This window comes from Anopheles ziemanni, chromosome 3 (assembly GCF_943734765.1).
Source record: "Anopheles ziemanni chromosome 3, idAnoZiCoDA_A2_x.2, whole genome shotgun sequence".
Lineage (NCBI taxonomy): Eukaryota > Metazoa > Arthropoda > Insecta > Diptera > Culicidae > Anopheles > Anopheles ziemanni.
The window spans coordinates 76281891-76307525 of NC_080706.1; the positions used below are offsets into that span (position 1 = coordinate 76281891).

The window sequence follows — 25635 nt, forward strand, 5'->3', positions numbered from 1 at the left end:
GGTTCTTGGAATTTGTTGGTGCACGAGAGCGGCGGGGGTGAAACGGTGTGATCTCTCGCACTCTGTGGAAGGGATGGCATGACGGCAAAAAAAACAGGGAAGAAGATGAAGTGACGAAAAGTGCATCATTTAGCGCACCGATGGCAACTATGTGATCCCGACGCGTAAGGAAAGCGGCCGTGGAACTGTGTTTGCAAAACTCTCCTAAACTCGCGTTCTTTTGCACAGCCGGCAGCTGGTGGCATAGTGGATGAGAAAAAAAGAGTTTGTGCGCTTGTGCTGTACTTGAAAAGTAAATAGTGTGAACCGCGTTTCCGTGCAATCATCAAAAGGTGGAAAAGGCGAACGAGACGGCAAATAGGCATCCGTGATCTCGGTTGTGGACGTCCGTCGTTGAGGTGCACAGCGGCTTGGGGTTGTAGGGTGCGCGTGCCATGCGTACGGGTGTGTGTGTGTGCGTGTGTCGCGGACGGGAAGAAAAGCAGCAACAGCAGCAGCAGCAGCAGCAGTACTTCTGGCGAGCTGTCATTTGCGCTGCTCCCATGTAGCGAAATCGGGCAAACTTTTTTTCAGCTCCCATCCCGACCAGGAATTTTTCCCATTAAAAGTGTGTTGATTTCGTTGATTGAACCGTTTGGTTCCACCTCGTTCGTAGGACTGCGGTTGCTTCGTTTACGATTCGATTTCGGCAAGCGGAAGTGGTGTGGTGTGTGCTTTTTAAATGTAAAATAAGTTCAAACGCAGTTCGTGCCGACACAGTAGTGTTCCGTTCCGCATCCCAATTCCCCCTGTGTGGCGGCGTGTGTGTGTTTATGTGTGCATGTGTGTGTGTGTGTTAGGTGCGCGAGCGTTGCGATGCCTTCCTTGCAATAATAGTATTATTACTACGGGGCGCGGATCAAGATGGAAGATTGTTTGTGCAATTGATGAAGAAAGCGATGCGGTCGTCGCCGTCTTCGTCGCGGATCCCTCCCTTCGTGTGTCTCAATTAACTCTGTTGTGTGCTTGTGTTTGTGTGTGTCCCCTGTGTGCATGTGTGCGTATATGTTTGACAGCATAAAAGTGCATCGAAAAAGTGGCTGCATCGTGCTGAAGGGGCAGGCGAAGGAGCAGCAGCAGTGTCATCACCATCATTCGCATCATTATCATCATCATCGTCGTCGTCGCCGTCTCTCTACGGTTTGTAGTGATTGGCGGCTGCGAAACAAGACATCATCGACAACTGTGTGCCGTTTGATGCCCGCGGAGTTGCGAAGGGCAAGCAGCCAGCCAGAAAAGAAGTGGAATTAGGGAAGCAAAAAACAATCTCGCACCATCACCACCACATCGCCGTCGCCATCATCGTTTTGGTGAGGAAGAGGAAAAGCAATAAGAGGGTGTTGTGTATCTTCGCCGTCGCGTTACAGTGCTTTTTAAATCGGTGGATTAAAGTGTCCGCGCATATGGCAGCAGGCTTGGTTGTACACACAGTGTCGTCTCACTAAAAGCGATGGCATAATGCATCCCGAGGAGGTGAAATCGAAGGCATTCGTACTGGATCGAACGCAGGTGCAGGCGGACGTGAGCGGGGGTTTCGTCGGGACGGGGCAAGTAGTGCCAGTAGTACCGCAGTACCTCAATCACCAGCAGCAGCAACTGTTCCAGCAACAGCAGCAGCAGCAGGTCTTTCAGGAGCAGCAACATCTATTGCCCCAGCAGCAGCAACAGCAGGCGGCGCACTATCACCAGCAGCAACAACACTACCACCATCACCAACAGCAACAGCAGCAACAGCAACAACAGCAGCAGCAACAACAACAGCAGTACCAACAACAGCATTTTGGGCGACAGACAGCGACCTCCTGCATGCAGGATAAGTACAGCGGCAGCACGCTCCGAAGCCAGCTACCGCTGGAATGGGGCGACAATTTGTCCACGGACCGGGGTGTCGGAGTGGGATCAACCATTGGGGCCCACCATCTACACCAACAGCAGCAGCAGCAATCCGACGTAGTGGTTGGACCGAATGCGTTTCTGCACGGGGCGAGTCTTCCGTACGGGAATGAAACCACCGCGCAAAGCCACCAACGTCGGATGGTGCCGCCGGCGTCCACCGTGAATCAGTATTCTGGGCGCACCAGTGAACCGCTGCCGGGTGCCGGCCAAGGAGGCGCATACTTCCACACCGACCAGCTTAACGCCGGTGCAATGGGACACTTCGGTGTGGGAGTAGAGACGGGTGCCGGCGGTGGCTATTCCCCCGGCGTTGTCACCGGCGGTATGGTGCGATCCGTCGGGCTCGGGGCGAGTCCGAACGCCACCTCTCCACCCGTTGGCGTACCGGGAATGGCGGGTGGCGGTGGAACGGGCACCGGTGGAGGTTATGGGCATGCGACGTCCACACCGACCCACGTGACCTCGTACATGCAGCAGGGTGGTTCGCCGGGAGCTCTGCAGCGTATGAGTGCCGAGCTAAACGCGTCCCCGATGCAGCAGATGCAGGTGCCGGACCAGCACCGGCTCGTGGCGCCCATGGTGCACACGGAGTTTCCCACCGGCTCAACGAGACCATCGTTCCCACCGGCCGTCACACTGCCCTCGGCGAGCCCGTGTGCACTGGCCGATGCCGGCGGTTCGATGGTTTCGATGGCAAAACCATCGGACATGACGCTGGCCAACGAGCATCAGCTAAAGCAGGCGCAAATGTCGGTCATTACCCAGCAATCGTCGGTGGTAACCACTGCTTCCGGTTCCATGTACGGTATGCACGGGGTGGGACCGATGGAAGCCCCACTGGAATCGGAATTTACCTTCCCATCGGTCGATACAAACCCCAACGATGCTGTCCAGCAGCAGACGCATCAATCGCAGCAATCCACTATGTCGTTGCCTTTGGTTGGAAACAACGGCACGAACACAACAACTACCAACTCTGGAATGGTCGGACCAACGGGACGGGGAGACTCTACATCCGACCGCGTCACACGTTCCAGCACTCGTAATGTGTGCGCCGACGATCCCAATGAAGACGCCGACGCACTGGTAGAAGTGATCCCGATGGATCCGCTCGCCACGACGTCCGACGACAAAACGAACAACGACAACGTCAAGGGCCTGCTGTTGCGCTCCTCCGCTGGCGGCTCCGCGAGGGGAAGGGACGATCCATCGGAGAGGAAACAGCGGCCAGTAAAGCATGTACGGTTCGTCGACGACGATAACTCGCTCGATGATATGCCGCGCGCACGTGGTAACGTTTCACCGCATCCGCTCGGCATGGCACAAGCAGGACGCGGCGGGGTAAGGGGAGGAAACGGCCCGCAAGAAACAGAGGAGGACGACGACGATATGGATGGGCTGGCGTTAATGGAACACATACCCCCGGTGCAAAGTATGCTGGTGGAAATGGAGGACGGCGAGGAGGAGGATGAGGACGACGAAGCGGACGATGACGACGACGAAGACAACGAGGACGACGATGACGACGAGGAGATGGAGGACGACGATGACTACGGCGGTAGACGACGGCGACGCACCGGAGCTACCCGGGGACGAGGTGGTGGGGGTGTCGGGCGTCGCAACACCCGCTCGAAGCATGACGATTCGATCGAGCTGGAACTAGAACCGCTTGTTCCGGTGGTGGTGGAGTTGGGCGAAGGGCTCGGTGACCATTCGGGCGGGGGCGCCGGTAGTGCGAACGATGGTGACAGTCAGTTGGCACCGGTGGCGCAGGTTTGCCGCGTCTGTCTGTGCGAAGAGAAAGACCCGGACGGGGTGACGGAGCGCAAGATGGAATCGCTCTACTGCACGGTCGTGCCGGAGTATCAGTCGCGCAGTCTCTACTCGATACTGGTGGCCGTCTGCCATCCGCTGCACCTAGGCAGCAATGCTGGCATGCCCGACCGCATCTGCCTCGACTGCAAGGGCAAGCTGCTGGCTGCGTACGAGCTGTACGATACGTGCCTGCGGAACGACGAGCTGCTGCGCCGAAAGTATCACACGAAGCTCCTGATGGCTTCAAATGCGGCCGGCGACGGCCGACGCATCAAGAAGGAGCGCTTCGATCATCACGGGGCCGATAACGGCGAAGGAGATGATGCCGATTACGATCCGGACGGTGCGATTCGAAGCTACAAAGGTGACAAAAACTCATTTCGCGTCGGTTTACTTTTTCTGGAAGTGCTGAGGATTCGAATTTTGATATCATTTACTTAATCGGATTGAAACTGTTGCTTTGTAAAACATTTTGAATCGGTAGTATTTGTTTTTATTGGCATTCATTTTATCCGATGGAAAACCACAGCATGCATTTGTTCTAATCTATGCCATCGAGTTAAATTTTGTCAATCAAAAATAATATTCCCATTAGTCGGAAGGGAATCAACATTTTTACCTTGTGTCACTGTGCTTATGTAAGATACATCAGTCCGATGTTGTTTCAAGAGAGAGTAAGAGTAAGTTGCAACAGAAAAAAAATTGTAAAAAATTTAAACTTAACAAGTTTACGATAGATTCACACCTTTGTATACCCAATATGTGTGGTCAATCCGAAAGCACCATGCCTTTCCCGACGTAGTCTCTCCCAAAATCCCATAGGAAAAGTAAACAACACATCGAAAAAGAGGAAAAAAATGGAAGGCCGGCTCCAGAATTTGAAGATTTCTAAAACGACGCTAGTGATCCGTCGATAGCCTGCTCGGATAGTTACTGAATATAGTTTCTGAAAATAAGTCAGTGATCGATGAATTATTTATGCTGAGTAATTTTTGATTATCATTTCAGGATCTGCACGCGGTCTCGGGATGAATGATCCCGATGATGCCTATCTCTATGCCCGCCAGTACCCGCTGCATATGGCCAGCATGATGAAGAAGCCCGGCGCTGGCATGGCTGCGTTACGGGCACGCTACCAGCAGGCAAACGCCGGTGCAAACAAATGGAGCAAATACCAGCGAAACCCGGTTCCCGCTTCGAGTCCGATGCGCATACAGCACGTCACGAATGGTCCCGATGCGCTGCGCCACATGGGCGCTGGCGATGGTAGTTTAGCAGCCAAGCGGGCGGGCCTGGCGTACGAATACAATTCGTTCCATCGCCTGCTGCCGAACGGCCAGCACCAGTGCACGAAGTGTTTGCGCGAGTTTAAGTACCACAGCTACTACAAGAATCACTACATCAGCCAGCACGATCCGACGAAGCCGTACAAGTGTCGCAAGTGTCACTACACGTTCCGCCACGAACGCTGGCTGATCTCGCACATGCGCACGCACGTTGGACCGCTCGCAATGCTCGATCTGAGTGGCGGCGGTGGGTCCGCGCTCGGGCAGCAGGATCTACTGGACAGCTCGGCAGGCTCTGGCGACATGATGGGTGGTGGGCAGGGTCGGGGAAGCGCTGGTGGCAACGAGCTACTCCAGTGCGTGCCCTGCGATCAGACGTTCCTGACGTACACGCTCTACAAGCGCCATATGCTGATGCACTCGAGCAAACAGCGCTGTCCGATCTGCGAGATGCGCTTCCACGATCAGGCGAGTTTGATGGAGCACCTGCGCAACCACAAGGCCGAAAAGCAGGCGCGCACCAGAAGCGGAGGCGACAAAGAGGGCGCGGGTGGCAGTGAGCAGCAGCGCGCGTACGTGTGCACCGTTTGCTCCGCTTCGTTCGCCAGAGAAAGCCAACTCACCGGGCACATGCAGGAGCAGCATCCGAAGGCATTGCTGGCGATGTACTCGGAGCAGCTGTTCAAGTGCCGCGTGTGTTTGGTGGAATTCGACGACCGATCCACGCTCGAGACGCACTTTGCCTCGCACGATGAAGCGCAAAGAACGGAGGCGATAGCGGCGGGGGCCGCAGAACGTTCCAAACACGACGGTGACGGTGAGGAGCAGAAAAAGAACGACGACGACGAAGAGACCGATGCGTTGAAGTCGGATATTAAAAAGGAAGAGGACAGTAGTTCCGATGAGCAGAAGGTGGCGGGTGATGGGGATGTGTCAAAGGTGAAGAGCGAAACAGCACCGGATATGGTGCCGGATGGATTTGCGGCGGTGCACAAATGTAAACTTTGCCAGGTGCGGTTTGCAAAGAGAAGCGCTCTGGATGCACACATTGAGACGCACGTGGCGACGATGAAACGCACAACGGGCAAGCGTTCGTACAACGAGACCGCCGATGGTGAGGGGTCGCTGGCGGGTCAGGAGGACGACAGTGAGGACGATGAGGAGGATGACGACGAGACGTCGGCATCTTCAAGCCGACGAGCTAAGCGTCCAAAGCAGGACGGTGACGAGGAGGACGGTGCCGGTGGGGCCGGTGGCGACGACGATGACGAAGAGGACCTGATCGATCCGGACGAAGTGTCCTTCCATCCGGACACGGGCGAGCAGATGTTCACGTGCCGCATGTGCGGTAAGGTCATCAGCACGGTGACGCAGTTCCGGCGGCATAAGCGTGTCCACTCGGCCAAGGGCCGGCCGTACGAGTGTCACATCTGCTTCTATCGATTCGCGATGAAGTACAGCTACACGGCGCACATGCTGCGGCACGAGCTCGGCTGCGACCCGACCCAGCCGACCACCTATCGCTGCTCGAAGTGCGCCGAGACGTTCACCAGGCGCAAGCTGCTCAATCAGCACATCGCGACCAAGCACGGCCGCTGGTCGCTGGGCGCATCCTCCATTGCGGAGCTGCTCGGCAATCACGCACCATCGGCCGCGGCGGATACCTCGCTCGATTCACCGGCCAGCGGTAGCGGTAGTGGCGGCCGGGGCAGCCACACTTGTCCGGTCTGCTCGGAAACGTTTACGCGCGAAAGCGTCCTTAATGGGCACATGAAGACGCACAACCTGGAGGCGGCGCAGATGCTACACTCGGAAGTGTGCTACCTGTGCCGGGTGTGCAGCAGCGAGTTCGAGTCACGCGCCCTGTACGAGGCGCACGCCGCCGAGATGCATCCGGGCACGAAAACCGACATGATGGTGGAGTCGGGCGATGGCGAGCAGGAGTCGGAGTCTGGTGCCAACCAAACCACCGGTACGGAAGGAGGGCAGCAGCGGCAGCCGGAGGAGGAGGAGGGCGAATCGAATGCTGACGGAGAATTGCGCAACGATCCGTCGAAAGAGGACGACGAGTCGATGCCTGGAGCTGGTGGTGGCAGCAACAGTGGCTTCACGCTCATCTACAAGTGCAAACTCTGTTCCGGACGCTTCCTGAAGAAAAAGTCGCTCGACTGGCACCTGCAGACACATCGGTCGATCGCGAAGCAGGGCGACGGTGTGGCCATTCTGCCCGACATCGGCCCCGACGTAGACACCGAGCAGATTAAGCTGTTCAAGTGTACCGTTTGCGGTCAGGTATGGTATTTTTCTGCCAACTAAATTGAAGCTTTTCGGTTGTCATGTGCTCAATTGCTTAGCCATAGTAATTTGAAACCCTGTTTTTGAGAGTTATAACGTTGTCTTACTTTCAAACTTTTTCCTAGTTTAAAAGATTTGGTTGTGTGCAATCCAGAATAAGCGCAATAACCTATATTTTTCATTACTTTGTTGCTAATTTACTTACTAAAAAATTTGAATGCACCGAAAAGGTTATTGTGTAAAGTATAAGAAAAAAACATCCAGGGATTACTAGATGCAATGATGTCGATCTGAAAGAGTAAGCGGTTGGCCACGGTCATTTTATTTTGCATCGGGTATTGAAACATAGAGGATATAGGAATGAAACATTTGCACGGTAATTTTTAATAGGCCAAGCTTAATGGCAATTAGCAGGCTTTCTTCTAAGTTAAAAAATTAGTAAAGCTGTGAAAAACTGAACTATACAGTCCCGGTTGACAAAAATTCAAATTTTTTGCAGCTGTCATGTAGTTACAGCAAGTTTTTCCATGGCAGATTGCTCGGACTCTTGCGGAACTACATGATACAAAAATTTAAATTTCTGTCAACCGGGGTTACATCAGATTAGAGCCATCGTTAAGTTCGGTACCGAATTGATAACCTCGATTTGGTATCTTTAAACATTGTGAGATTAAAGAAGGGTTCATTTTAAATCCTTTATTCTACCTGTAGAGCAAAATGCAATTGCAAAATTTTGTGTCAGCCGCCCCGAGCTGATACGAAAATTATGCTGAAAGTGATATGAAAATAGGGCATTGTAGAGGGTTTGACTGCTCGATTGTCTGAAAAGCGGTTTCCGGTTCGTTCCATGGTGTGCTGCGATCTATCTTTTTACCAATCTTGCATAAGGGTTTCTTTCATTGATAAGAAGTTATCTTTGCTTTAAAAGGAATGTTTTCATCAACTTTTATACGTTCTTCTGATTGGCGCAACGCCACGGCTGCCCTTTAAGGGCTTACTATACTTGTTCCCTTTGTGTACGTGGTCAATGCTCTCGTGCTGGGGAGGGTTCGATTTTGTCGTATTAATTGCTCCGGAGTTGTTCGGTCTGTCTGTAGGTTCAAACGAGCGTTCATACAAGTTGCTATGTTTGCGGTAGAGATGGGAAAGATGATTCTTTAAAAAGATCAGGTGCGGTGCAGTTCGCTCAGTGAGATGAACTGAACGCGTGCGGTGATTCTTCCGCACGTCCCAAGAGCGATTTTTCGTCGAATGGGTTATAGATTAAACGGCAAATATTGGCCTGGTCATTATAACACCGTGAAAAATTGGATATTTTGTAAGATATCACATACATTCAGAATATTTTTTACATAAATATTCGATATTAGAATATTTATTCATGATATTTCTGGATGTGATTTTAACAACCATAATTAATATCGTTGCCCGCCTAAAACAGTAATTCATTCAAAATTATAGCGGTTGATACAATAACCGCTTTTTTTGCTATCGTTTATGTACGAACGAAAGAAAGAATGGTGTAAAGATTTGCCCCACACTTACATAGTAGGAAAGTTGATCAACCATACGAAGAATCATAACCGCACCTCTGGCGTGCGATTGAGCAGGGCTAGCCAGCTCGTTGATCAATGAATAAACCAATACCACACCGCCGGTTGGTGGAGTGTTGTCGTACACATTCATGATCAACCGTAGAACGAATCAATATCGCACCGCTGGCGTGCGGCTATAGCCTGCACGGTAGGTGACCGCACGAGGAATCAATACCGCACGTCTGACGTGCGATTGAGCAGGGCTAGGGAGCACGGAGAACGATCGTCGTGCGTAGAACCAATACCACACCGCCAGCGGGTAGCGTATTGTCTTATCCATTCTTGATCAACCGTAGAACGAATCAATATCGCACCGCTGGCGTGCGGCTATAGCCGGCACGGTAGGTGACCGCACGAGGAATCAATACCGCACGTCTGGCGTGCGGTTGAGCAGGGCTAGGGAGCACGGAGAACGATCGTCGTGCGTAGAACCAATACCACACCGCCAGCGGGTAGCGTATTGTCTTATCCATTCTTGATCAACCGTAGAACGAATCAATATCGCACCGCTGGCGTGCGGCTATAGCCGGCACGGTAGGTGACCGCACGAGGAATCAATACCGCACGTCTGGCGTGCGGTTGAGCAGGGCTTGGGAGCACGGTGAACGATCGTACGTAGAACCTATACCACACCGCCAGCGGGTGACGTATTGTCTTACACATTCATGATCAACCGTAGAACGAATCAATATCGCACCGCTGGCGTACGGCTATAGACGGTAAGGAACCACCCCGGTGGCAAAATGATCCTGCTTTCTCGTTCTGTCGGTATCAATTGTCAATTGGGCAGAACGAGAAAGCATGCTGATTTTGCCACTAGGGCATCGTCACACAGCTGGCGAGTCGTGATTTTTCCTATGTATGCATAGTCGGGACCATCGGCGTGCGGGAGAATCATTTTGGTTGATTTGAATGTGCGGTACTCGTTCGCTCAGTAGAAAGATCAGAGTGAATCATACAGTTCTGATTCAATTTGCCCATGCCTAGTTTGCGGGATTCAATCTTATTAGAATTGTTCTACATCTTTTTCCAGATGTTCGACAATCAGATTATCTTCCAGGAGCATGTGCGTACTCATCAGCTCGGCCGCGCACCGCGACTCTCGACTGGCTACGGTTCCGGTGTCGCCGCTACTACTCCCACCCCAACTCGTCGCAAACGTTCATCCTGGCCAGGTCCCATCATCCAGTGTCATTTGTGCAAGAAGACGTTCACCTACCGCAGCCAGCTGCACCAGCACACGGTGCTGCATCATCAACCGGACAAACCGTACGAGTGCAAAATCTGCCACTACAGCTTCGTGCACGAGCTGAATCTGAAGCGACACGAGTTGCTGCACTTAAAAGAAGCGGTAGCCGCGCATCCTACCGATGCGGCTGACGATAATTCGCATCTGTTACAGCCGCTGGTGCTGATGGGCGGGCCGGATGAAGCCAACGGTGGTGCGAAGGATGGCAATGATACAGCCGACGGCGGCCAACCATCGTCCGGACAGGCGGAAGGTGATGGCGACTGGTCGCAGCGAAAAATCAAGTGCGTTATCTGCTCGGCCCGGTTTAGCCGCCAGAGCGAGCTGGTGGTGCACCTGCAGACACACATAGAGCGTATCAATGAGGCGCGGAATCGGCGCGCCCCGTCCCTGGCGCAGGCGACCGACATCGGTATCTCACCGAACGATCGGCAGTGCAAGCTGTGTCACAAGGTGTTCAAGTTCAGCTGCCAGTTGAAACAGCATCACGTACTACACCATGCCCGGGAGAAGCCGTTCGAATGCCGCACGTGCCATTATCGGTTCGAGTTCAAGGGCCACCTAGTGCGGCACCGAGCGAACCTGCACCCGAACGAGCCGAAGGACGCGTACGGCGACGGAGACGCCGCCGGCACGAGCTCCAATCGAGCTACCGGAAATCTGCGCCGTTCGGCTTCGTTGCTTGACGACGGAGGTGCGAGTGGCGGCGTGCCAAAGTACGGCGGAATGGTCACGGACGATGTGATTATCGCACCGACCACCTCGGTGTCGCGCTCGGAAGCGGGCGGGTCCGGGGGCGTTGCGACGCACCAGTGTCCGATGTGCTCACTGAAGTTTATCAAGGCACGCTCGCTAGCGATGCACATGCGGATACATCTTGGTGGGCGCAAGCTGCGCCGCGTTATCCCGGCAACGGCAGACGGATCAGACGCCGGCGGGCCAGAAGGTATGTCTCCACTCCAGGGAGGTGGTATCATGGGGGGAGGTGGCGGCGGCGGTGGAATGCCTGGCTCGTCGGGGTCACCGTCGGGCGAGAAGCAGCGAGAAGCGCTGGTGTGTCGCATTTGCGCGGGCACGTTCTCTACGGCACATGAGCTGAAGACGCACATGATGACCCACATCGGCGGGGAAGCGATGGACCTGGAGGTACCGTTCGGCATCAGTGCGTTCAATATGTTGCACGAGAATATGTTCAACGATTCGATGGGCGGTGGTGGAGGACACGGCGAGGGGTCGTCCGCCGGCGGTGGCACCGAGGATCATAGCGCCGAAGGTGGTAGTAACAGCAGGGCCGAAGGTGGCAGCTCCGATGGGGAGTATCCGCAGCATGACGCAGACGATGGAAGCGGAGGTGATCCGCTGTTCGATGGTTCCAACTTGGAACTCGTGTTGGATGACAATATCTACGATAAGGATTTCAGCATGCGTTACCAACAACAGCAGCAGCAACAACAGCAGCGAAGACGAGCGGCGTCCGCTAAGAGTCATAACAACGGTGGCGCCGGCGCTGATGATGACGATGAACGGGAACCGGACGGTGATGACGACGATGACGAAAACGATGATGATGTGACGGATGCCAACGACGTCGATGGTGGTGCAGAAGAGGACGATGATGATGACGAGGAGGAAGAGGAAGACGAGACAACCGCCAGCTTCCGGCGGAATATGAACCTCCTTCCAACCCACTCTCGTTCGCGCTACGGTGCTGCAGGTGGAGCCGGTGGGATGATGATGGCGGGTGGTATGCGTCAACAGCAGCTACAGTTACAACAGCAGGCCGCTGCATCTGGCTCTTCCCCGGCCGTCAAGGGCAAGATAGTGTGCGAGCTGTGCAAGAAGGAGTTCCTGTATCCTTGCAATCTCAATCAGCATAAGACGCTGCATCATTCGAAGGACAAGCCGCACGAGTGTCGCATCTGTTACTATCGTTTCGAGTACAGTGGCCACCTGCAGCGTCACATCCGGCAGCAGCACGAGGCTATCGCCGACGAGCTGCTGGAGCCAACTGAACCGCAATCATTCGACTGCAATTTTTGCGGCGAATCGTTCGAGGCAAAACGTGAGTATTTCTTCTCTTGTTTATCCCTTAGTTGACAGGTAGTTTATAGTTTTAAACGAAATTAAGTTACTACATGAGTATGAACGAAGGAACAATAGTGAATTCCAAATTCAACCACAATGCAGTTGAATGTTACCGTTTTGTTTGAGCGTACCAATATTATACCTTGTGGAGGAAGTGTTTTTCGATATTATATTCACTTGTGGGGTTTTTGTTTTCCTCTCTTATTGCCAGCACTTCTTACGGCACACGTTCAGTCTAACCACCGGGGCGAGAAGCCGTTCCAATGTGACAAGTGTCCAGCGACGTTTACCTATAAAAAATCATACGAAACCCATCGAGAGGAGCATCACTTGAGTAAGTAGTACATTCGTTTCGGTATTCGGAACTTTGATGACAATAATTTTATTTTTCTTTTCAATAGAATCAAACAATGGTGCTTTCAAGTGTAGTTTCTGCAAGAAAACGTAAGTTGTTTCGTCTAGCATTACATTGTAAAATTGGATTGTTTGTTTTCAACTTCAACTTAACTGGTTCATTTTTCAATTTTCATCGACCTTTCAGTTTCAACAGCGCACAAAAAGTAGACAACCATGTTTGCATCCAATAGTATCATTGGAAATCGAAACACCACGACTACAACTAAGAATATAAAGAAAGGAAGCAATGCTAAGAGTGTTATAGCCTCGGAGGAGCCGAGGTAAAGATGAGGTGTGTTGTGTGACCAGGAGCAGCGTGTAGTGAAGTAATGCTAAATAACGGTAACGTAAGCCACAAACAACTAAATCACACCCGTAGTATCCATATACATATATCGTAACCTTAATGCATGGTTATATATAGATATAACCTTAATGCAGCTATATCGTATCTTTTTACATACTCAAGAAAGGGAGAAAAAAATCGTACATATAGACAAAGGTGTAAGTTTAGCCCTAGTAGAAAGAGAAAGTATTGTTTAAGTGCAAAGTTTGAGCAGCAGTATATAATAGGAGAGAGCCAGCAGAACAGTAGGAATAAACTAACAAACATACAGTAATAACATTTGCAGGAATATAAATCGCCTATGTACACGTATATAGTGGTGAAGCGGGGTCTAGCAAGAGGAGAGGCATATGCCGCGTAAAAAAAAACAACTAGTATTTAAGTCAGAAGCAAATCAAAATCATAAAAAGAGTAACACACAGAAAAACAAATACAGCCACACTCAGTAACAGTAGGAACGAAAACAACAAGCAGCGATGCCGCAGATGATAAGTAAGATGCATGAAAAGAGAAGAACAAACAAACAAACAAACAAAAACGAGTAACAACAGTAAGTAAACTAACAAAAGCAAGTAGTAGTTCAAATTGTTTAAGTATAAACTTACTTATAGTGTAAAGACAAAAATTGTGGAACTACAGAGAAAATGGACGGAAAGCGATTAGTAAGCCGAACAGTAATCAAAGTACATCACCGATAGAATAGTATGGGGGAAGATAAAACAACAACAAAAAGATTTGAGGAAATAACTAGCGCATAAGTTGTAACAGAGCACTTAATAGAGACATCAGGAATCTTCGTGAGTCGTTAATATTGCACCACCACCACCACCGTTTCCTGTTGGAAGTTGCATTTTGTTTCTATTTCCTCATTTACATGCACATATGACTGCTTTTATACCGCTCTTCCTCTTCCTGGGAAAGCGAATAGAGAAGCAAAGCTGTCGTCATGCTTTTGAACAGTATCCTGCAACTAAACTTCTGTTTTGCGAAGCTATGATAATTAAGGACTGATTTACCTTCTGATCATCTCATTTGGCATCTTGTTTGTTTAAGCTTGCATAGTCGAAAAGGTAGAATTTGTACTGTCGAGGAACTGTATTTTATAAACTATCAGTTTAGCTTAGTCTATAATTATTTTAACATTATCAGCACCGAATCTTGGACTCATGTATCAAGATTGTATGATTCATGCTGATCTTTTTATTTGAAACGGTATGTTTTCTGGTATTGTATAATTTTATGGAAAAAATGCCCCTTTAACAATGAGATTGTTTGTCTATTTGCTTTATATTATGACGATTCGTCGGTTTGCAATAAGAATAATCCATTTTTGATCATCCTGCATTCTTGCAAAGGCGGACCGGATTAATAACATCCATTAAATTCGTTTGTGACCAATGTTTGGAAATTGCCAGAAAAAGAAATGATGGTCACGAAAAAAAACAACAATTATTCATAACGATTATGTAGTATAGCGAGAAATGATGATGATATAGCCCAGTGGCAGTGGAAGACATGCTGCCTACGTATCGATATCCATTTTAGCTTTTCTGGCAAAGAAACAAAGCAAGAGTCTATCATCCACGGATCCCGCCCGGCTCTGATGTGTTGTAGGGCTATGCCAGGGTTTCCTTTCCTTGTCGTTTCAATCAATCAGCCACATCATCGAGGATTACGGACAACTTCATGAGCATCATTAATTTATTATTATATATTTATTATTGTAATTATTGTGACGTATTTAACCAAATCCTCTCCCCACTCAGTACTGGGCAAGGCATGAACACGTAGCTGAAATTAATCTAACACAAGTGTCACAGAAGTGTACTGAAAAGAAATGCATCGGAAATCCCAAATCATACAAAAGCAGTGAACAAATTATTATTCATCAGATAGACAAAATAGGAATGTAAAGCAAATGATAGAAGAAAGGGTTGAAGGATTGGAAAGTTGATTGAAATAAATATAAGATCTAGAGATTTATACTGATTTCGATTTTGTTGGGGGCGTTGATCATCGCATATTCCGATGAAAACATATGTATTGAAAGCGGGCGATATATTTGTTTATTTGCTGTTATGTTTTATGTTTGATATTCAATTTGACCGCCAGCAAACTTAAATACCTACTTATGCAAAAACTCCGCATGGGAAGGGACTATCAGCTCCTCAGAATCGTATCAAACCGTCAGTTCAAAAAAACCCAAGGTTGCACAAATGATTATGGGCATTTGTTTTGGTTTTGTGTACAGCATGCTGTGTAAGCATCTTGGGTATGTTTTCATTTGTTGCGTTTGACATTTGTTGGTCGAATACACTGTATGTATTCGCTCGTAGATCTTCGCTGAATCTAGTCACGGTGAAAATGTAAAAGCAAACGAAGGCAGCTACTTTAAATCGTTTTGTTTTTGCATTATCTCTTTGGCGCGCCAGCTTTAAAAATGGGAAAGGAAGTGGTCGGCAGTAGCCCGTCCGGGTTATGTTCCCCGTTTTGCCGCATCTGTGTAACGACCACCAACGTGAGCTACGACATTTATGAGGCGAAGCTAGACGACAGCGAGCTGATTAGCCTACACACAAAGCTGAACGGCCTCTTCCCGACCATTTTCAACGATGAGCAGGCGGCGAGCGAACAGGCAATAAACTGGCCCTCGAAAGTGTGTTCGGAGTGCATGCGCTCGGTTACAGAGGCCTACGGATTGCATGAGTTGTGTTTGAAAAGCACCGACCGGCTGAAGAAGCTGTTGTGTGAGGATAGCACTGCTGCACAAACCGAAATGGATGTCGTTAAGGTGGAGCAGATCTATCTTTCCGTAAAAACGGAGTTTCGAGAAAGCGATTGTGAACAGGAACAATCAACAATGTCTCCAGAATGCCGCAAGCGGACTTTCGGTAATCGCCAGGCTTTATCCCCTAACCGAAGGAATACTAAATCAACGAAAAATAGTTTTGCCAATGAAAAAGGGCAAAAGAAGCAAACGTTGAGAAAAAGGGGTAGACCGGCCAGGCGCAATGTTTCGCCCGACATAAACATTACGGAAGGAAGCCCTGCTGGATCAGCTATATGCAAAGATTACCAATCGGAAGCTGAGGGCAGTTCCGTGACAGATACTCTTGAGACAGCACCCACTAAGAAACAGCGTGGTGCAATCCGACAGCCGAAAGAACCTAAAACGTGTTCACCTAAGCCAACAAAAATTTGCGCAGAAAACGAATCAGACAAGGCCGGTGAACCGGAGAGTAAAATAGACCTGTACCGCTGTCAGCTTTGCGATGGGCCGACATACACGTCTCCAACGGACCTGACGGAACATTTGAAAGAGACGCACCCGGACCAGATCCGTTCGTGTGAGCTGTGTCCCAAGGTGTTCATGAACGAGTCGACGTTCCAGCACCACCAGTATTGTCACGCAACGATGCGATCCCACTTCTGCACCTTCTGCGACAAGGGTTTCCAGACGGCCGATCTATTGAAGAGTCACATACGTATGCATACGCACCGTGGCGAATATCTGTGTTCGCTTTGTGGCAAAGAGTTCAATAATAAAAGTAATCTGCGGCAGCACTTGAAGCGTCACACGGGGGATAAACCATGGGCATGTAGCCAGTGTCCGGGCAGGTTCACCACAAAGGGTATGAGTGATTGCACGAAACAATTCAAAATCTAGAAAAAAGGCATCCCAGTATGATATAATTTGTTATATTACAGGTGGATTAACATCGCATCAACATACACACACGAAAGTAAAGGCGTTTAGTTGCGACACGTGCGGATCTCAGTTCAACAAACATTACTCGCTGATTAAACACCAGTTGATCCACACAGGTATTTAAATGTGCACCATTAGTTGGATGCTTATTAGACACTGTTTTCTTTCATACGTACTTTGCTTTTTAGGAACTCGTCCTTACAGCTGCGAGGTTTGCGCGATGAGGTACGGTAGCTATGATTTATTCTCACCTGGAAAGCAACGTTTAGCCATATTGAATCTTTTCTTGCGTACATTTTAAGGTTCACATCTTCATACCACGTTAAGCGTCACATGCGCACGCACACTGGAGAAAAACCCTACAAATGCACGTACTGTGAGCGTAGTTTCGCGCAGAGCAATGACATGGTAAAACATATGCGTATGCACGTTGGCGACAACCCGTACCAGTGCGATCGTTGCGATGCGTCCTTTCGGTTGTTGGCGGATTTGAGAAACCACTACCAGGAGCACTATCAACCGGGGGAGAAGGCGCCGGAAGCTTCCTCTGCGGATGATGAAGCAGGAATACGTTTTACCAGCACCGACATACTAAAGCTGCGATATCGCAAAGAAATGGCCCAGAGCAATCTGGACTGTAACGATGGGAATGCACCGGTAGTTGTCGGAAAGTAACGATGGAAGTTGCACAGTATCTAAGCCATTCCGGGATGATTAGTAGTTGCGCCACACCTTGCGTAAGTGCTTGTCTTTCTTACTTTTAGGCTTAACTTACCATCCTCGGTCATGCCTACCTATGAAGGAACTACAATACTTTCCCCTTCGGGTGTGTGGATAGTCCGTCATATCCTACACGGTGCCTAAGGGATGCCTCATCTATAATGAGCCAGTTTTCTATCTGGCATAACCGCACGACTGTATCGGGCCGTATTTGTCTTTCTTTAAATTTTAATTATAAGTTCATCTGTATGACTCTCAAATGTAACAGTGCAGCTATTTTTTTAAAATTATAAAATAAATATGTCAATGATACCAACTGGTGAAAAAGAGAATAAAATGAATCTACAATTTATTGATATAATTCAGCCGTAATTGATAAAAGCGAATAATAAATAATAACATGTATAATGTTACATGTTTGTTCAACTCTAGAATTCTACTTTATAAGAGTAATTAAACCCGGGCTTGCATAAACCGCGTGAGTGTTTTCGAAAGCGAATATTTTATTATAAAAACGGTAAAAGTCAATCAATCTCTCGCAATTGTCGAAAAACCTTATGTTGCGGAACATGGAAATGCTAGACCAACGATGAATCTGGAATGTTATTCACGGTGCTTATATTTTCATATCTTAGATAGTTGCACCTTGATCACTTTGTTGTGATTTTTGACGCGGTCGGAGTGTATCGTAAACAAGTGTATTTTGTTTTGGCCAAACGATGGATCGGAACAGCCTTTCAGGAACGCTTGTATCGAGTTTTTGTCGCATTTGTACAACAAACAACAATGTAGATTGGTCCATTTACGAAACATTGAATGAAGATGAAGCCACGACGAACCTGCATATGATGCTGGTTAAGCTCTACCCAACAGTGTTCAATGAGTCGCAGGTACTCTGTGATGAAGCCTTGAAATGGCCCATGAAAATATGCAAGGAATGTAAGGCTAAAGTGATAGAATCGTACAGGTTCTATGAGCGCTGTACAAAGAGCGCACGTAGCTTGAGAACGATTGCTTTGAAAGAAGAATCTACCACTGACACCGTGCATGAGGAGAAGGATGATCATCCCGCAGTGATCAAAACAGAATTCATTGAATGTGAGGAACCTATTCTGTACAAAGTAGAATGTGGCTCAAAGGAGCACAGTTCAGCTTACAGAAAATGTTACGGGAGTTCACCTACACATGATGTTTTCAGCGACACTGAGGATAGTTTGCCTGCATCTTCTAGCAGCTCTTCTGCCCACAAAATGAAGCCAAAAGAATATATTAAAACCAACCGTGATTTGAGAGGTAAATAGTCTTGATAAGAAAGATGATGAAAAACACAATTTGTTACATCATGCCTTAAAACATGTTCTATCTCGTCCAATAAGAAGAAACGATTTACATTTTTATACTTGTAGCAATTTCTAGAAAAACTCATTCTGGATGTTCGTCTGCAGATGCACGTAAGCGGAAAACTCTATCAAACACGGACCGAGCGAAAATAATATTTGCATTCAAAAAAGGCGTTCCTGGGACTGAAATTTCCAAATCATTGCAAATTAATACAAGTACCGTTTCCAGTGTCATTAGTAAATATCGAAAGACTGGAATAATTCATGGAAACAAGCGAGGAGGGTCTAAGGGAAAAAAGTTGAGTGAAATTCACGTTTCTCGTATAAGAGCTTTGCGCGAGGAAAACAGTTCTATATCACTTAAAAAAATAAGTCAAAAGGTAGAAGAGGAATTCGGTATCGTAGTGTCTCACACGACAATTGCGAAACAGTTTGAGAAGGTGATTAAGAAAGCACCTAAGGCTGATGAAGTTTTCAGTTCAGAGGAATTTATACAAACCTTTATTCCATAGATAATAAGCCAGTTAGTTTTGAAAAAGGGTCATCAAAGTGAAGACGAATGAAATTTGAAAACTAGAATGATCATTTATCCATGCAGTTTTATGCTTTAAGTGAAATTATCAAGTATTGTACTTGTAGATGGCCTAGGTATTGAAGAAAACTATGACCGTGGCACCAAATTACAGCGGACCATACCAAAAAACTGGTAAGGTCAAGTGACAGCGTACCATACCAAATGCAACCTAGCACTGCTTGGTTACAGCGCACCATACCAAAATCGGTTTTCGACACTTGGCCGTATCAGTTTTTTGGTATGGTACGCTGTAATGTAGTCCCATGGTGAGACGTTGATTTTCCGGGGCCGGATTATGCGTAAATGGAAAAAAAACTTGAAAGCCTCACAACTGTCTTGAACTTTTTGTACAAATGCATGATTTGTAAGAATTGCTGTGAGGGCAATGTTTCAATTCATTCTCAAAACGCATATGGGACATTCATATTTGTAGATTCTGAAGTTCTGATATATAAATCCTTCGACTAAATTCATTAGAATTCATCCATTCTTTCGAGATTGAGGAATTCCCAAATAATGATGAATCTCGAAGCATTCCTGAAAACAACTTAATAATCACTCGTCTACAATTGTATCCATTAAAACCAATAAAAGATGTGCAACAATCTATTGAGACCGATGTGAAATGTGAAATTGAATTTATTGGAACCTACATTTTATTGACGCTACATTTTAAAATTATTTTTCGTTGCATAAACCTTCGGAGTTTGTTGTATATATCAATCTTGGGCAATGTTAGACCAGCGGAGAAGCACGAATGTAGCTCAAGGTGTATATGTTTCCACATCTTAGATAGTTGCACCTTGATCACTTTGTTGTGATTTTGGACGCGGTCGGAGTGTATCGTAAACAAGTGTATTTTGTTTTGGCCAAACGATGGATCGGAACAGCCTTTCAGGAACGCTTGTATCAAGTTTTTGTCGCATTTGTACAACAAACAACGATGTAGATTGGTCCATTTACGAAACATTGAAAGAAGATGAAGCCACGACGAACCTGCATATGATGCTGGTTAAGCTCTACCCAACAGTGTTCAATGAGTCGCAGGTACTCTGTGATGAAGCCTTGAAATGGCCAATGAAAATATGCAAAGAATGTAAGGCTAAAGTGATAGAATCGTACAGTTTCTACGAGCTCTGCATAAAGAGTGCACGTAGCTTGAGAACGATAGCTTTGAATGAACAATCTACCACTGACACCCTACAAGAGGAGAAGGATGATCATTCCGCAGTGATCAAGACAGAGTTCATTGAATGTGAGGAAACTATTGTGCCGAAAGAAGAGTATGACTCAGAGGACCACAGTTCGGCCTACAATGGATTCAACGAGAGTTCGTCAAGAGATGATGTTTTCGGCGACACTGAGGACAGTCTACCGGCACAAACTAGTAGTTCTTCATCGGTCCACAAAATGCAACAACAAAAATGCATAAAAAACAAAGCTAATTCCAGAGGTAAAATAATGTTGATAAATAAGATTATAAAAAAGCTATTCATTTCAAATAGTTCAAACAAATAAGCCACCGCTTGCAATGAATCTCATTCTGGCTGTTCTTCTGCAGATCTCCAGAGGCGGAAAATTACATCAGACACCGATCGAGCGAAAATAATATTTGCATTCGAGAAAGGCGTTACTGCGACTGAAATTTCCAAATCCATGGAAATCAATTTAAGCACGATTTTCGGCGTCATTAGCAACTATCGAAAGACCGGCGACATTAAAGCAAAAAAGCGAGGAGGTACTAAGAGCAAAATGTTGAGTGAAGCACATATTTCCCGCATTCGAGCTTTGCGCAAGGAGAATAGTAGATTGCCACTCAAAAAAATACAGCAAAAGTTATTAGAAGAATTCGGCATTTTAGTATCTTCAACGACCATTTCGAGAGGGTTAGAGAAGGTGGTAAAAAAAGTAATACCTGCTGCTGATGTTTTCTCTTCAGAAGAATTCCTCAAAAAATTTAATTCATAGAAGATGAACTCTTGTCAAACCAGGTGTTCTTGTACAATGATCTTTAATTGCTGATAAAAACAGATATATTAATTTGAAGTCTTCTTCTTCTTCTTCTTCTTCTTTCGGTATATGAGTACATTTTGTTTCCTTACTCGTAATCAGAGGCGTACCGACTCTGTCGAAACTCCTATGAAGTCGTCCTTGAGGACCGGCTATAATAGCCATATGTCCACCCGCCGTCCACGGGAGGGATAATTCCTTCAGTTTGTCAGGACACAAAAACTTGTGGTCCGCATGATTCACTCAAACAGCATGAGATGTGCGCTAGCTAGGATTCGTCTGATTTGACCTCCAGCTCGGTGTCACCACGCGGTCGTGCCGTAAGATAACTTTACTTTCCGCTAACTATTTCAGGAGCTCCGTGCACTGCTTTTACCCTTATACCCTTATTAGACGAGGGCTTTTACTGTCATCTTTGCCCAGAATTTTACTGCCAAAATAGGCTTTTGACATAAAAATGCTGCCCGCTCGTGTAATAACACAAAATTCCACAAAGTGGGATTTCCAGTTAATTTATCATTTGCATGTTTGAATTTAGCGTGTTGTTCAACCTAGAGTAACACGTTTTCTAGACTGCACCGTCACATAACGCGACGTCGCCTGACAAGCGCTGAACCCCGAGTAACAAGAATATCCATGTTGCGCTATGAAAGGGGCGTTTTTCATGGTATCATCGGGCTCCTGATGGAACCTGCGAAATATGTAGGTTGCGTGACAAAAACGACGTGACGCGATGTTTTTTATACAATGCGCGGTGTTTTAATGGAGGCGATGTTTTCAATATTTTGTCATCATATACAAAGGAAAATTCCCGAGTCGTAATTTTATATTAAAAGAACATTTTTTATTGAAATATATTTATAAACCACGTTACAAACCGCTTATTCGCCAGGAGCCGCCTTTACTGCAAAAATCAGCCATCTCCGCACGTAACTTGCATTCCACCGCGTGAAGACACCGCGGTTGGGCTTCTGGTGCCGCTGTTGCTTGCGTTGAACTTTGGAAAAGAAAATGCATAAAAATTAGCACAGTTTTGGATTTTTTCTGATTTTCATGTATCTTAATAACGTTTACTTACCGAATATTAACGAAAACTGCCGCTATATTACTATTTTCTTCACATTTTTGGTGAACTGCAATTTCACTCTGCAAGCGGTGGCAAAATCAAAACAACTCTGCTGACAGCAGGCAAAACTGCCCAAGGCTCATAGAGCTGTAGGTTGGTTTACTTTGGCTTGTTGACATTTGGTTCAAATTCATAATTAATTGTCAAAATAATATTTTATTTTTTCTTCATTGCTTGGTAATTATGAGCAGTGTTTGAAGTGATGATTGATATAAAACTGAACACATTGATTCTATTTTGCGCAATATTTGGATCTGGTTCACTTATTTTGCTTTCAGTCACTTAAAAATGTGTTTTTTAATTCACCACTACACTTCTACGACTGAAAGTAATAGCTCGATAGAAGATCCATGTTTTTGACATAATATTTTATTTCTTTACATTATGAATCATGATGAATCATGGTATGAGAAATGTATAGCGATTGTTTTGGTTTTTCGCTTTCGCAGTAATCAATAAACAATATTTTTTTCCAGCTGTATACAACGAACATCATAGCATTACGTTATCGATTGGTGGCTGTGCGAGCGATCGTTCTTACTCTCGCAACTGCTCAAGATAAAACAAGTGCAGTGCTAATTTTCAACCTATTGATCGAGTATATACGCTGAAGCAAGAAGTTCAAAAACTTCCTGCGAAGTTTGATGTCGCCTGAGAAGCGCGAGAGAAAGTCCCTTACTGCGTTTAACGCAGCAATACATAGAAAATACTGACAGTTAAAAAAATGGTTTTCATGGACATTTCATAAAACTCATTTTTTAAGTGCCTTCATCGTAGTCATGGTTAAGTTTTGATATGAATCAATTTTCCGATTCAACTTCAGGGTTTTTGTGGTTTGAAAAGTTTAACGACATTTACCAAACCTACCCTGTTTAATGCGCCTTGGTCCGAACCTGTCCGTGTTGCAGTGCCATCTGCAAGTATGGGTCCATCAGGGGTGGGATGAGGAAATTCCTCCTGATGCATCGCTTCGTCGCGGTGTTTTGTTCGCGATGTTGTGCTACCGCTTGCAAGTATAGACTCGCGGAGAGGAGCACTGGGGTAGCACTTTCATCGCCCGGGCGTTTTGTATGGAAAAAGTTGCACCTAAACCCGCCGTCGCGCAACTTTGTTTGTCGGGGCTCCATGCAAAAAAATCTAGCGCGATTCGCGCGACATCGCGCAAGGTTTTTTTTTATATGGAGTTCAGCTCCTGTCAAGCGACGTCGCGCTGTAGTGTGGACCCCGAGTAACGAACAAAATTTGTCGCAAACAACAGAGAAAAGTGAACAAATCGCCACTTTGACGTAAAAATTTAAGTCGAAAGAAAATCGGAATCAGTCGTACTTGGTTCCGATTTTCTGACAGCAATATTGCTGTCAATGGCAGTTTGACACTATCTTCCAAAATCGACGGACAGAAATATTCTTCGTCTAATAAGGGTATAACAGATCAAATTTTCTGTACTACAGATCAAATATCATTTTATGTAGAGGTCGGATTGGTTTGATATTTTCAGTAAAGTTACTTGAGAGTGTTTTCCAAAATATTGAACAGTTTTTTTTTTAAGTTTAACAATTCATTACGTATATTAATTTGAGTTTCTAAAAAATCTCATCCTACAGCCTATAACAACCACCGACAATTGAGGTTATTATGGTTGGAATGACCGAAATGTTGCGATTAAGTAAATTGACAGTTTGCGTCGTTTCAGTCCTTCCAATCATAATAACCTCAAATGTTAGACCAGCGGAGAAGCAGGAATGTAGCTCAAGGTGTATATGTTTCCACATCTTAGATAGTTGCACCTTGACCACATTGTTGTGATTTTTGATGCGGTCGGAGTGTATCGTAAACAAGTGTATTTTGTTTTAGCCAAACGATGGATCGGAACAGCCTTTCAGGAACGCTTGTATCGAGTTTTTGTCGCATTTGTACAACAAACAACGATGTAGATTGGTCCATTTACGAAACATTGAATGAAGATGAAGCCACGACGAACCTGCATATGATGCTGGTTAAGCTCTACCCAACAGTGTTCAATGAGTCGCAGGTACTCTGTGATGAAGCCTTGAAATGGCCAATGAAAATATGCAAGGAATGTAAGTCTAAAGTGATAGAATCGTACAGGTTCTACGAGCGCTGTACAAAGAGTGCACGTAGCTTGAGAACGATAGCTTCGAAAGAACAATCTACCATTGACACCTTACAAGGGGAGAAGGATGATCATCCCGCAGTGATTAAAATGGAGTTAATTGAATGTGAGGAACCCACGTTGCAGAAAGTTGATTATGACTCGGACGATCACAGCTCAGCCTACACTGGATTCTACGAGAGTTCGTCAAGAGATGATGATTTTGTACACCATGAGCACAATCTGGTTGCATTAACTGGTACTCAAAACAATTCTCTAGATGCCAGTAATATGCAGCAAAAGCAATGCATCAAAAGCGACGGTGATTACAGAGGTAATTAATAGATTGTAATTTGTTTATTAAATTTAGCAATTTTATGTTGCATACTATGTACCTATGTCGGGGTCCGCGACAGCCGAGCGGTAGCGCCGGTTAGAAAATCGGCCCATGAGGTTCGAATCCCAAACGAGACCGGATCCTTCCCTGTACGAGAGGACTGACTATACGTACACATAGAGTAAAAAGTCTCGTAAGCCCTCAACGGGGCAAGCATGACCAACAAGGTCGTTACGCCAAGAAGAAGAAGACAATGTACCGTAGATACCTTTCCGTTTGAGAAAATTATTGATTTCCAAATTATTGCAAATTAATGCAGTTCATTAATAAATATCAAAAGACCGGCATAATTGAAGCATTTCAATAAGAAGGGAATCATGCGAAGAATGTGAATCAAATTCACGATACTCACATACGAAGTTTTGATTGCCGAAAACAGCACGATATTTTTACATATGTTACGTACCTCGGAAAGTATCATATCAAATTGCGCTTAAGGATGCGCCAAGGGAGACAGCACGTGTAAAGGTGAAACGAGCGAACGTACGTCACATCGAGATGCATAATTCCAACACATTTGAATTTTTCAACGTTTTCGTTTTTCCTACGCACAGAATTATTTATGCGGATATTTTTAAGAAAGGCTTTCTACTTCTTACAATTATCTAACACATTACAATTGTTGTTAATAGGAATGGATCCAT

The 25635-nt window shown here is 46.5% G+C and overlaps 3 protein-coding genes across 3 annotated transcripts; all 3 read left to right on the plus strand.

The window, feature by feature from the left end:
* Window positions 1-159: 159 nt before the first annotated feature.
* Window positions 160-13039, plus strand: LOC131286313 (uncharacterized). Its single transcript, XM_058315249.1, has 8 exons — window positions 160-607; window positions 1407-4093; window positions 4759-7328; window positions 9960-11160; window positions 11221-12237; window positions 12472-12594; window positions 12662-12704; window positions 12802-13039. The coding sequence occupies exons 2-8, from the start codon at window positions 1498-1500 to the stop codon at window positions 12845-12847; spliced, it is 7596 nt and encodes a 2531-aa protein (XP_058171232.1). The 5' UTR covers window positions 160-607; window positions 1407-1497; the 3' UTR covers window positions 12848-13039.
* Window positions 13040-15339: 2300 nt separating this feature from the next.
* LOC131286314 (zinc finger protein 79-like) lies at window positions 15340-17419 on the plus strand. The gene is made up of 4 exons (XM_058315251.1): window positions 15340-16634; window positions 16711-16827; window positions 16900-16936; window positions 17014-17419. Exons 1-4 carry the CDS (start codon window positions 15443-15445, stop codon window positions 17384-17386), a joined length of 1719 nt encoding a protein of 572 aa, XP_058171234.1. The 5' UTR covers window positions 15340-15442; the 3' UTR covers window positions 17387-17419.
* A 2769-nt stretch (window positions 17420-20188) lies between these two features.
* Window positions 20189-21378, plus strand: LOC131286315 (uncharacterized). The gene is made up of 2 exons (XM_058315252.1): window positions 20189-20798; window positions 20907-21378. The coding sequence occupies exons 1-2, from the start codon at window positions 20222-20224 to the stop codon at window positions 21311-21313; spliced, it is 984 nt and encodes a 327-aa protein (XP_058171235.1). The 5' UTR covers window positions 20189-20221; the 3' UTR covers window positions 21314-21378.
* The last annotated feature ends 4257 nt before the right edge of the window (window positions 21379-25635 follow it).

What these genes read in the sequence shown, in the direction of transcription:
- LOC131286313 (XM_058315249.1), top strand. Translation starts at nt 1,498, where the DNA reads ATGCATCCCGAGGAGGTGAAATCGAAGGCATTCGTACTGGATCGAACG. An exon ending in TGCCGATTACGATCCGGACG is followed by an intron (nt 4,094 to 4,758) that starts GTGCGATTCGAA and finishes TTATCATTTCAG; the next exon opens with GATCTGCACGCGGTCTCGGG. An exon ending in AGTGTACCGTTTGCGGTCAG is followed by an intron (nt 7,329 to 9,959) that starts GTATGGTATTTT and finishes ATCTTTTTCCAG; the next exon opens with ATGTTCGACAATCAGATTAT.
- LOC131286315 (XM_058315252.1), top strand. Translation starts at nt 20,222, where the DNA reads ATGGATCGGAACAGCCTTTCAGGAACGCTTGTATCAAGTTTTTGTCGC. An exon ending in AAACAAAGCTAATTCCAGAG is followed by an intron (nt 20,799 to 20,906) that starts GTAAAATAATGT and finishes GTTCTTCTGCAG; the next exon opens with ATCTCCAGAGGCGGAAAATT.
- LOC131286314 (XM_058315251.1), top strand. Translation starts at nt 15,443, where the DNA reads ATGGGAAAGGAAGTGGTCGGCAGTAGCCCGTCCGGGTTATGTTCCCCG. An exon ending in GGGCAGGTTCACCACAAAGG is followed by an intron (nt 16,635 to 16,710) that starts GTATGAGTGATT and finishes GTTATATTACAG; the next exon opens with GTGGATTAACATCGCATCAA. An exon ending in TGCGAGGTTTGCGCGATGAG is followed by an intron (nt 16,937 to 17,013) that starts GTACGGTAGCTA and finishes GTACATTTTAAG; the next exon opens with GTTCACATCTTCATACCACG.